Here is a 13,785-nt window from a genome sequence, read left to right on the forward strand (position 1 = left end):
GCTGCCGTAGAATGTTAATATCTAGCTTTATCCTTTAGCTTTTTGAAGGAATTTCTATTAATCGTTTCAGTCAAGAGCATCATGTGAGCTGGGATGAAGAGTGAGAGTGAGTCTTTGTTTCCTCTTTAAAATAACACTTTCAAACAACTGGTAATAATTATTGTCTTATAAGGGATCAAACAATTAGTCCATTACTCAATCGAATAAATAATAATAATAATAATAATAATGATAATCAACAGATTAAGTGATGATTCATTCAATTTATGCACAAGGACGTGGAGATGTGGTTCTCAAAGGTTTTTAGACCGCTGCACCCCTTCATAAGAAATGTTGTGTGAAACCCTCCTGACTGCTGAGATCCTGAAATACCCACACGCCACAAAGCTTGTTCAGTTACTATGACAACCAGCAACTGTGATTTATCATAAGCTGAGGTGTTATTGTATATTAATAATTTTTAATACAGTGATTTTAATATTTCTTCAGTTGTAATCAGTTTGAAAACATAAAAGACAATTAATGTAAATGTCTCCTCAACTTAATGGAGTGAAATTATATTAAAAATGCAAAATAAATGTAGAATGACATTCAATCTTTTTGTAGCACACATAGCCCATTCTCAAAGCCTTTACTTTGGGAACCGCTGGTCCAGAGTAATGTTCTGTTTGTAACTTTATAACTTAAAATATTTGCTATGTGTACTTCCTCCTATTACTACTTATCCACATGTGTCTGGTATGTTTCTTGTGCTACTGTAATGCTAAATTTCCCTCCTGCAGATCAAGTTCGATCTAATCTTTAACACTCTTTATCAAGACATACAGCAAGACATCGTGATCTATACTGTTAAAATTAAATTGTTTAATAGAAAGACATTTGTAGATGCTTTAAGGCCTAACAATGATGTATATCATCAACAAACTCTATTAATGTTGGAAATGTCTGAGACAAAAGAGACATTTTTTATCTGTCTCTAATAATGAACACAAAGACTCATTAACTACATGTCAGGTCACCCTAGTGGCCCAGTGTTCTTGTCGCTTTCCGATGTCTTATGCCCTAATAAAGTATAAAACAACATAAAACACACAGTTGTTGACAATCTGCACCAACCATTTGATGGCTTAACATTGTCACATCATGTAGTGCTCTGTTCTCCTTCCTTGACCCCCCTTCGCCTTTACAGAACCATGCAGGGCATTGAGGTCACAGCGCGGCACTCCTGCTGCTGAACGTTCATTGCACAGCTCACTGGTGCAACAGATTGGCCCGACAGAGGAGCTCTTAGAGTGAAAGGGCTCACACAAGGCTGACACATGCTGCGGACTGAAGACAAGGCTCCCACTGAAAAATACCATTACTTGACTATGCCTCCACTTAACAAAGCTGCAATGATTCCAGTTCCTCACAATTTTGTTCCTCCTGGTCTGCTTATGTCTTTCAAGTCACAAAACAGTCAGGCAGCTGTGCAATGTAGAAAAACTGTAGGGTAACTTGCAGATTTAATTTTGGTGTACTTAGTTATAGCACACACAAATTTCATGTCTATAAAAATGTCATAATATTGTCTCTTTTTCAGAGAATTTGACTTTTCTTTTCTGGAATACACTTTTCATAAATGTCATAGGCAGTATACGGTAGTTATATCGCACACAGCCACAAGAGCAAAACAGCAAACACACTCACCTGTAAATATCTCTGAGAAAGTCGCACACACACGCACACACACACACACACACACACACACACACACACACGCACACACACACACACACACACACACACACGTGAAAGCAACAAACAAAGATGCATAAATGTGAACTTACCTGCTACTTTTTCGGGGCAGAGGTAGATCCTTCTGGGGAGAAAGTGAAAGCAAGAGAGAGAAAAACAAGAAACAAAGAATAGATAGATTAGATCGTTTAGTATTACACATCATACACTCTGCTACTGTAGAAAACCTTCTGTAAATGAACAGAGACAGTATGGACAGGATTTATACTGTAGGTGTGCTAATAAATTATGAAGTAGAGTAAGAATTCCTGTATTCTTTTAGTATCAGGTTCTGTAAACTGCAGCTGCAGTTCAGTTAAATAATGAAACAGATAAAACTAATTATTTTCACATAATTACTGTCTATATTTTTTCTAACTAAATGAAGAAGAGGGAATTTTACGAAGAACCTGCATAATTACTTATTTTGTTATCAACTACTTTCTCCTGAATGTGTTTTCTGTTTTATTATTTAACTTTTTGTGTCTCAATGTGAAGCACTTTGTTATTACTTTGTGTAGAGACAGAATGTGTATAATACTAATTAATTCAAGGTCAAGCCTTACAGTAAACTGATTCAATCGTGGCATATGCTTGTATGCAGCACTAATGTGTTTCCTGAGTTATTGCAGAGGAAATCTATTTCAGAGGTAAAACATTATTTTTCAATGCCTGATGCAACAGTACGCAAACAAAACAAAAGACCAGCACTACAACAGAAATTATTTAACAGTCCTCCGACAAAGTAATACATTTTTTTTTTTACAGTCACTGCAACTGCCTATACAGCCTAAATTACACATTTTTGATACTGGCTTCCTACAGTAAATATGTTATTCTAGGCTGTCAGACCTAAGTTTGATTACGCACACACAGCGAGAAATCCAGGAAGCAACATCTTGGTAAGCAATGTGGTAAGTGGGATGCAGCATGAAAACTGAGACCTCAGAGCTTCAGGAACCACCAGGTTGAGTGGAGCCAAAGTCAATTTAAAAAGTGTTGCTGCTATATTTATGACATTGGGACACAACAGCAAGGACTTTGATGTGATTAGGATCTACTGGGATGGATCTTCATGGGGCTTGTTGCCCATCTATTCCAAATTTGATTCAATTTAACACCAGGCGTACGTAAGATCGGGTTACCGTCAATTTCTATTGTCAGCCTGTCCTGGGCTGCTTATCAAGCAATTCTCTACAGTCCCAATGGCTCCACTGTACAGATATTGTCATTTGTTTTTATCACTAAGGGACATCTTAATGACACACAGACTTGTCTGTGAAATGTGACTAACCATGTCAGGGTCAGAAGTTCAAATCAAACTTGAACGAAAGAGAAAAGTAAGTGGAAAAATAAGAGACTATAATTGTTTTTTGTGATAGTGTGCAGTCCTGAAACTTTTCGCTGCCTGTCTCTCTCAGTCTATCTCTTTGTCTTTGAATAAGCAAACAAGCATAACAAAACCCAAACAAAGCCGAACTGATGAAACATGGCTTGACAGCTGGAGCTCTCGTCTCCAAACAATCTCAAAACAAGCATGCTACCCAAACTCACCCAATTTAGTTTCAGCACTGTGAGACATTAATACTTTCACTTAATATAAAACTACAGGGAGGCAACCAAGTGGCGAGAACCCTACTGGGCTGCAGAGAAGCACTGTAATAAATCAGACTTTGCTAACCTATAGCTTGCCAAAGACGTGTTGAAGAAATGATCATCTTTATCCCTGGGGATTGAACAAAAGTGCAACTTGGCAAATGCCACCCTGCACAGACTCGTGTTGGGAAATATTCACTTTCTCTATGAGAGTCACATGAGAAGATTGAGATCACTCTCATGTCTGTGTGTGTTATGTATAGAGCTCAAGCCAGCAGCCAATTTGCTTAGCATAAAGACTAGAAGCAAGGGGGAAACAGCTGGTCTGGCTATTAAAGTTCAAAAACCTGCCTATTTTGTTTGTTTAATCTGTACAGAAATAAACCATAAAAAATACAATTTGTGATTTTAAACAGTTGCTTGCTGTAACATTTTCTTGGTGAATAACAGTTGTTCTGCCCACCCAGCACCTCTGTGCTTCATCTCCACTGGTTGCCTGGTGACCTCACACAGTCAAAACACATGTCTGCACCTAAAACCACAAACTTTGCTTGTGTACTGATTAAACAAGCAAGACACAGCATGTTAATTAGTGAGCTTTAGAGAAGCTGGTTGCCGTATTATTTACTTCTATGCTAAGCTAAGCTGATTCTCTGCTGGCTGTAGCTTCATATTTACTCTACAGACATGAGAGTGATATCAATCATCTCATCTAATTCTTGACAAGAAGGTGAATCAGTGCCATTTCCCAAAATGTCAAGCTATTCCTTTAATATGGATTTAATTAAATAAACCTACATGATAGTCGCTTCTCATTTCAGAGGAGAGTGATCACTTTTTTTTCTCAATGGGAATGACATCACCCATCATAGTAAGCTTTTTCTGGGACGGCTAATGAGTTGCATCATCAAGAGGAAGTGAGCTCGGCCAGGGTGAGTCAGAGAGGGCCCTGCAGGAGTCTTATGTACGTGTGTGTGTGTGTGTGTGTGTGTGCGCGCGCACGTGTGTGCGTGCGCGTGTGTGTGTGTGTGTGTGTGTGTGTGTGTGTGTGTGTGTGTGTGTGTGTGTGTGTGTGTGTGTTTGTGATTGTGGATGGATATGGGGTGATAGGGGTGGCTAATGGAATAAACCCCAAACACCTGCTCCCTCTCACTCTCTGGCCAATAGACAGCTACTGTGTGTCTGGTTGCCATGTTGCTTATTTGCCTCATTTCAAGTGACCATGACAACCTGTGAAAGTTCTCAGTAACATCCACTTTCCTTGTAATGTGGGCCTTAAAGTATCACATTGTAAATGTACAGATATAGTTTTTTATGTTTTTTGGTTCCAATTCTTACTGTTAAATGTTTGTTTTGTGTGAAATGCGCTATATAAATAAAGCTGCCTTGCCTTGCCTTGTCTATAGGAGAAGAAAATAAAGCCTGCATGAGTGATAGAAAACATGTGAATACACAGATATCAGCATTATACCTACACAGATTTGCACAATATGAAGGGGCAGATCGAAGTACAAGAGTGCAGTTAAAAACATGCAAATTTACAGTTGGCTTTTTCATCACACAACTAATTAATATTTAAATATGAAGTATTACTGCCAAATATTTGCTGGTTCTAACTGGTTTCAAATGTGAGGATTTGCTGATTTTCTCTGTGTTATATCATTGTTAGTTTAATATCTTTGGGTCACAGACTAAACATGAAGAACTCATGATGAGCATTTTAACAGTTTTATAAACTGACAGACTGATCTATTCATTCAAAGGAAATCTTACATAAATGAATGAAAATGACCATTAGCTGCTGCACTGGAAAACATCCAAACATTTATTTTTTCTTTGTTTCAACTCATTCAACAAATTCACTTCATTCAGATTGATCCATCTCATCTTAGAATTGTATAGCTAAAAATGAAGCTATAATCAATAGCTCAAGCATTTAAATAAACTACTGTTATAATAAAATTTAAATACTATTATACTGAAGTTAAATAAAGTAATGCCACAATAAAGTTAAACAAGTACTGCTTTAATAAAGTTAAATTACTAAAGTTAAATAAAGTACTGTTATGATAGAGTTAAATAAAGTACTGTATATATAAAGTATATATAAAGTTAAATAATGAAATAGTGAATGCTACTGCTGAAAATTTATATTATAGCAACATAATAATCCCGCCGAACACAAACCACACACACACTGTCTGCTTTGAGCAGCTGATGAGAGCTCGTAGGGAGAAAATTAGATGTTTGCTTCTTCTTCTTTCTCCTCTGCTCTCTGTCTGTTTGACCGAGGGCGGGGCTGAGCTACACACACAAACACACACACACACACACACACACATCCACACCCACACAGAGAGAGAGCAGAGAGGCCACAGTACACAGGATAAAGCGTGTATTTCTGGTATCGCTGAAGCAGGGAAGAGGGCCCAATTTTGAATTTTGTGTTTTACAAACAGCAACTGACAGATCCTATACAGTATGTATTAAAGTGAATCGATTTTTTTCCCCCACCCCTAATAATTGTCACCTCAAACATGTATAAATTATTTGGTTTTGCAGACACACTGTACTATAGACAGACTCACAATCACGTCATACAAGCAAACACCTCCTTGGCAAAAGTAATCCATTATGTACAACCTCCAAGCTACCACTACAAATTATTCACATGCTCCTCAGCTGCTTCGCTTAGCTGCAACAGTACTGTTCAACACAGACTCAAACATTAGACAACTTTTTCCACTTGACAAGTGAAGAAAGGATGTCACATGTGTATTTTTTTCATGGTTTATATTTACCCAAGGACAAAGTGAAGGCCAACTGGAAAGCAAAGAAACGAATACCAAGCACAACCATAACCTTCATTACTTTCTTCCAACTTTAAAAAGTGCAATTTTTTTCTTACTTTGGAAATTGTTGTGTGATTGGGGGATTGTGCTTAAATTGGATCAAGCTATTGTGCTTTATAGGTGTCTGGCATGACAATTCAAGCCCAGTTAAAATAGTTCAAATATTTGAAGCTATTCTCAAATATATTCTGGCCCAGATCTTACGCTTTGATGTACACTTTGCTCTCTCAGTACAAAACCTACCCTTTCTAAATAATACTGACATCAGAGGGACGTGATGAGGCAGAACAAAGCAGTGGGCATGGCAGTGAGTGACAGGAATTGGCAAACTGTGCTGGTTCTTCTGGAGTGATCACACTCTTATCCCTTGTGCTTAGCATATTGGAAATTGGCACACTGCCCAGAACAAAATATTGGACAAATGATGCTGTGTGTGAGTGTGTATGTGTGTGTGTGAGAGCGGCATACTCCATACTCCTACAACTGAGATGGATGAGACACGCAAGTATGACTTGTGTTTGTTTGTGTGTGTGAGTGTATGAGCATATGGGTTAAGCGTAAGTATGCTCCACACACCTACAACTGCCCAGGATGGCATGATAAACTTCACTTAGTTGATATGAAAACGACTCATCTCAATGAGACACATGCTCTCTCCAACAGCAGAGAATACAGTTATAGCCAAATGAAACAGGCTGAATGGTGCCACAAATCAAAGTGTTAACAATCAATGTGGTTAATCAAGTTGTTATATGTTCTGCAAAGTCCATTATCTTATTCAAATGTTTTAGCTGTGTTGAAATTAACTGTTGACTGTCATTAATAAATAAGAGCTATGCACATCTGTGTTGCTGCACATGACCATATTAATCTCAAAACCTGAAGCCAGGAGACCTTTGTTGCATGTCACACCACCTCTCCCAGTGTTTCATGTCTGTTTCCACTGTCAACTGTCAAAAAGGCCAAAAACACTCTGATATAATCTCTAAAAAGCTAGACAAAACAAAAACAGTATAAGATCTGATAACATTTCTAGTGTAATGACAATGAAAACTCCGGCACCAAATGCCATGCTCTCGATGTGGCATGTCAAGCCATCTGCGTAAAAAGAAAGAGTGACAAGAAACGTTTGAAAGCACGGACAAAAACATCAGAAGTGGGTGACACAGCAGGTAAGAGATACTGATGAGAAGAAACAAATAGAGAGAGATAGAAAGAAAGAACAGCAGTGGGATGGATCGATCAGGATACTACAGACTTCAATCTATGTGCATGTAAATGTCAGAGGGCACACATACACATTTAACATTTTATGTGATATGTTTACATAATCTGGTGCTCCGCATTCCAGTGCAGTAGGTGGAAGTAACCACCACCAATAAGTCCACTAACAGACTAAAAGAAGAAAAAGATGTTTACATTCTAGCTAAACCTTGAATTGTACATGTTTTGACCAGTTTGTGTTCATGGCACCAAGAATCTAAAACTTTATCCAATCTTTTTTGTTTATAGTCTTAAAATCATCATTTTATACCAAAATTTCAATTAGCCTTCATTTCTGCACAGCCATTTGTGTGATAACAATATCATACACTGATGCATTTATTGAGTTTGAGGGTTTTTGTCTTTTAATATAAAAAACATGCTTATACTCATGTTTGCAGTGTTATTTGCAGACATGTGTCACTAGTAATCCTAAGACATGACAGTGACAGTCGGGTTATACTTAATCAGAATTAGTTTATGACAAAACAAAAAGTGTTTACTGTTGTTCCAAATGGGTACACTAGAAGGCAGAGTGAACAGTCGGTCACCATGATGGAGAGACGTGATACCATTTAAAAATGGGGATAATGGCGCACATTTTCAGACAGGCTCTCCGGGACGGCAGTCATAGTATCGTACTCAGTTGTGTATAGTTGTCATTTTATTAAAAGTGACAGAAGTAGTTGTGAAATAATGAAAAAGAGAGCTAGAGAGGGGAGTTCAACCCCTGCCTCCTTTTTCTTCCCTACGCAACTGTACAATCATGGCGTGAAGTGGGTGTGAATGTCAGATTGTCTGTTTTTGAAAGTTGTGCAGAATAACACAGCTGTACACACAGCACACTCAAATCAGATTAGGTGTATGTGGGAGAGGCTCAAAAGCTATTTGACTTTTCGACAAGCTGTTCTGACAGAGTATTGCGGTCCCTTGAAGTGGCATGTTCAACAGCAGGACCCTGAAACTGATGCAGCTACAGTACATAAAATCCAGCCGTCCTCTGTGTTATCATTTAGACCTGTGCTTACCTACTGTCACATGTTAACTTCTTTAGTGAAGAAGGCCTATTGGTTTCAATATTAAAGAATATGAATGATACTCAATGAAACCCAACTCCACCTTAGTTTTAGTCATAATGTGCTTCACTGTTCACCATCAAACATGACAATAAAGATACCCCCTGCAAACATATGCTACACATGTATAGACACACACAATCCTCCCTTCCTCCACTGTCTCTCTTATGTGAAAGTGGATCCAGGCAGTAAAGGGATCCAGACATTGTAATAGCCACTTAAATGGGGTCTACTGTAGCCCACAGCTGTTGCCTGCCTTGACTCTATGGTGCCCCCTCCTTCCTCTGGCTCCCAGCCCTTCTAGCCCATCCTCCTGCTGGTGGTTGGTCTTCCTCCCTGAGGGCACACAGGGCTGTTAGGCCACCATTAGTCCTGCTAATGGGCCTGACAACTGCGCCACATCCTCAACATTTAGACCTCCTCCGTCTCAGATATGGGTACTGACCACTTGAATGGAAATGGAGAGTAGGGGCAGGGGCTGACAGTCGATTAAGTATGTACATATAGGCATAAATGTGATGCAAACACACAGAGTGAGAGAGAAACACACAAACACACTCCCACGCTAACCACAGTACAATCAAATAAACTGATGGTGACACACACACACACACACACACACACACACACACACAAACACACATTGCACTCAGTATCTGACTAAAATGAAAGGAGTAGCTTGACTCACTAATGACTATCTTATGTGTTTGTATATTTTCAACATCAAGGCTTGGCTCAAAGAGTGTGTGTATGTGAGAAAGAAACACACTCAAGCACATACAGTAGATTTAAGTGTGTGTGTGTGTGTGTGTGTGTGTGTTTGTGTGAGGTGTGTGTGTGTGTGTGTGTGTTCCTGTCTAAGTGTATCTCTGTCTGTGCATTACATTCAAACTTTATGCTCACATCAAATTGTCTCCCTGCCCTCCATTTACATAGAGAAGGTCGATATCCATATCTGTAACTCAGCTACAATTAAGTTCTGAGGAAACATTTCAATCATGAGAACTACTGAGCTCAGCAAAGTGACTGTACATCTGCTAAACAACCCTTTTGGAAAATACCTACATATGCGATCTGAAACCCTGATGTGAAAGTGTAAAAACACAACATGACCTCTCCAAAGAAGCTTTTTACAGACTAAAAAGCAAACAATTGTGGCAATTATTCTCTGATTTACTGCTTTATACATTATTTTAAACAGAAAATCTTCCGGTTATGATTATGGATTGGACAAAATCAGAGATCTAAAGATGTCACTTAAGGCTTTTAGAACTTGTGATAGGCATGTTTAACTGTTGTTTTTATATAAAATAAATATAAATCTATCAGTAAAAAAACAAGGACAAATATATATATATATATATACACATACACACACACACACACACACACACACACACACACACGTATTGTATTGTACTTATATGTGTGAATGACACAAACACAGCCTTCTAATCACACATAAATGTCATATTACTACCTGGACAATCTACTGTAGCTCTCCCAACAGCTATAGAGAGGCAACAATTATCAAACGCCTCAGTCTTAAATGCCACTGAGATACAGATTAGGATAAATCTTCAGCATACAGTTCAATAATAATAGCAGAAGTGGAGGCGGTGGTAGTTGTCGTAGCAGATAGTCTTGACTTCCTGAGAATGAAATGGCACCCGCACTAACTCCATCAAAGACAGGTATTTATCATGACATTTTTAATTTTGTGTCTGCTTTAATCCACCAGGCTGTACAACAGAGTGTAGCACCTGTAGGAGTGGAGACTCGCAGCCTGGCAAAGTTATTGCCATGTTCTACCAGCTAAACAGCATTTGTACATTTGTACTTCAAACTTTGCTTGTCTATATTGATGAATAAATATAATAATAATAATAATATAAATGATAAACAATCATCTACAGCACAATGTCTTGGCACAATGTGCAGCGGGGAACTTTTATTGTAAATTAATACACAGGGAAGCAGAGAGGAACTGGCAGACAATGGCCCTGCATACTTAGCTCTGCCTGTTATATTTGAATAATTTCATGCACGCGCCAACCACACACAGGAAAGAAGCTTTTAACGCTGCAGTCCCACGTCTGTCTTAATGTACAAGATATGGGCTAAGTGAGCACCCTACTTCATGCAAATGCAATAGAATAATTTACTCCACCTACTCAGTCTCCTTTCAGTACTCCAGGCTTGACACATGGCTTGTTGTTACTGATTTGCAGGCACATTTTTGTAAATCTAAAATTATTGTTAATCTAAAATGATCTAAAGTAGTCACCCACTATGCTTGTTGTTTCTGCCTTTCGTAAAAGTTACTCCTAGACTTTATTGGGACAATATGTTATGAAGAAGACTCTGCTGTCACAGATTTTGCAACATAATTCATACACTGTTAGTTTTCTTGGCTATCTATGGGCAACTCAAATGTTGCATTCAATGAGCTGATCTCTTTTATGGCAAGATTTAATTTATTACTCGTTTGTAGTCTGCATCCTGTATCCGGTTTCTCACTCAATGTTACAGAATATGTACTGCATTAAAATGTATGATACATTTTTATGTTAGAAGACAAAACTACATATGGCAGTGATGCAGGATTTTCCATACCGCCTACTGCTAGTTGAAACGCTACTGCTTTGTCTTTTGTTTAGGTCTAAAACTGTGACATACATTTTATTTATGGTTTTGTGACTTTTCATCCAACTTTGCATAAACTCCCACATAGACTTCCTTCCTCGGTTGAAGATCTGTTTAAAAGCAGAGATAGACTTTGTTTAAAGGACTGCGTGTAAGTCTAATTAAAAATCCAATCTGATAACACTGGCTATATCTCTTTACATGCCTTATACAGACGGGTGACAAATTAATGGAAAAACCAAAGTATGTTTGAATAAGGTGTTGGGCCACCACGTGTCACCAGAACAGCTTCAATGCTCCTTGACACTGATTCTACAATTTGTGAACTCTACTGGAGGGATGAACATCATTCTTCTAAAAGATATTCCCTCATTTGGTGCTTTGATGATGCTGATGTAGAGCGCTGTCTAACACGTCGGTCCAAAATCTCCCATAGGTGTTCATTTTTTTCAAGTTTTGGTGCCTGTGAAGGCCATAGCATATGATTCACATCATTTTCATACTCATCAAACCATTCAGTGATTCCTCGTATGGGGCATTGTCAACCTAGAAGAGACCACTCCCATCACAATATGGTTCATCATAGGACAAAGGTGATCACCCATAACAACTTTGTATTGATTTGCAGAGACACTTCAGTCTAAGGGGACACGTTGACCCAAACAATGCCAGCAAATCCATTCAAACACACAGCCTAACAGAGCTACCAGATGCCCTCACTGTCTGGGTCAAACATTCATGCTTGTATCCTTCTCTTAGTGTTGTCAAAAATACGATGAAGGATGACTCATCTGACCAGACCACTTTTTCAATCATGTCTGTAGACCAGTGCCAATGGTTTTTGAACCACTGAACCCTCAAATGTGCATTTATCTTTATAATGAGGGGTTTTTGGACTGCCACCCTGCTATAATATCCCTCCCTATGTAATTGTCGACTGCTCTTGCTGACACAGTCTGATCACGTCCTGCATTGACATTATCAGTCACTTGAGGACAAGCTGCTCATCTATTTTTCTTTATATATCACACTAATGCATGAGCATCGCTGTTAAAAATGTGCACTGACCACCACAATTTCCCTATTCACTTATGACATAGATGTAAATGCAGAAGTCACTTTAGTCACTGATCCTATTGACACACGAGTGAGTTGAGCAGTCTTTGTGACTGAAGCTCTTGTCATCCGTACCCCAAGGATAAACCCTCTTTCTAAGTCACTTACATCTTTTCCTCTTGCCATCTTGACACAAAATCAGAATCAACTGGGCCTACTAAGCATTTCTATACATGCCACAGAGCATGATAAGATGTCAATTGCTTAATTGTACCATGCAGTGCACCTGTATGGAAGCATCTGCATTCATGATGTTTCTCAACTCATTTATTCATGTTTTTCCTTTCATTTGTCACCTGACTTTATGTATCGATGTAGACAAAGAACCACCATATATCAAGCTAAATCTCCAGTGAATTTATGAGAAAGCAGGGAAACTGGAAAAATAAATAAAACCTTTGCGCCTATTCTGATATATTAAGAAATGTAACCTTGTGCGTGCTGTTTGTTAGAGAGCATTGCAGCTATTCGGGTTGATTTGAATATGGAAAAAATAAGGCAAAAAACCCCAACAGTTCTCACCTGCAGCCTCCGTCTTCGGATGATCCCAGAATCATCCATGCTTCACACCTCTTCACACCTATGCACACCTGTCCCAGGGTCTCGTGGCTCCGGTGGTTTCCAGGTGACGGGGCGAGAAGACGACCCACTCTCGCGTGGCTTTCAGCGAGCCCCGCACGGCTCGTTAATTTACCACCAAACCGTCTCGTCTGCCGACCGATTTTAACATCGTTTGACAGCGAAAAATCAGAAAAATATCCGCTGATTTTTTTGAGGATCAAGTTGCGCTATTATGTCCACTGTGATAAATAACAGCATACAAGGAGAATACCGGCGCTCCCTTTTTGAGATATAAGCGTTATCCTCTCTCGTAAAACAGAGTCTAATGTTTAATGCAGTCAGAATAGAAGGGGTGCCACTCCTGTGCTGGACCCCATGCTGTCCGGCCGACAGAGATTACAGAGCTGGCTGCTGCCGCTGTGGAGGGAAGTGCTGAATAAGCGAGAGGATGCACTGTGGGATCAACATGCTCTGCGTGAACTGTAGTCTTCCAGCTGAGACAGAGCAGAAACCCCCCGAACAGACCGTGATTACATAAACTAAACAAGTTTGCAGACATCTTCACCTGGAGATGCGCAGCCCAGATCCAAAAACATCTTATAATAACTATGAGTAGTTTATTGCACGAGTAGCTATAAGCAATCTAACTGTTGTCATCCATTCATAAACTCCTCGATTACAGTGACCCTCTGTCGATCTGCAGAAACCCGCTACATGTCACAGGAGTCCAGGGACGCATACACAACACAGTGGATGTGCTGGAAGAGCACCAGTGCATGCATGAACACTGAGCTCCTTGCATGCATAGTGCACGCCAAACTACAAATCCCGATTATGAGACATATCCACGCACTGGCAGAGCATCTGTGCGTTTAAAAAAAAGGCGAGATCAATGGGGA

General features: G+C 39.2%; 1 protein-coding gene across 1 annotated transcript in view; it reads right to left on the reverse strand.

Annotated features, from left to right (window-relative positions):
• mast1a (microtubule associated serine/threonine kinase 1a) overlaps nt 1–12,923 on the reverse strand; it is a 67,550-nt gene extending 54,627 nt beyond the window's left edge. The window contains exons 1-2 of the mRNA XM_062427083.1: nt 12,848–12,923; nt 1,830–1,861 (exon numbers count right to left, since the gene is read on the reverse strand). Coding sequence (XP_062283067.1) covers nt 1,830–1,861; nt 12,848–12,886 — 71 coding nt within the window. The 5' untranslated portion in view covers nt 12,887–12,923. The remainder of the gene's footprint in view (nt 1–1,829; nt 1,862–12,847) is intronic.
• Between the last annotated feature and the right edge of the window lie 862 nt (nt 12,924–13,785).

Source organism: Scomber scombrus, chromosome 2 (assembly GCF_963691925.1).
Source record: "Scomber scombrus chromosome 2, fScoSco1.1, whole genome shotgun sequence".
Lineage (NCBI taxonomy): Eukaryota > Metazoa > Chordata > Actinopteri > Scombriformes > Scombridae > Scomber > Scomber scombrus.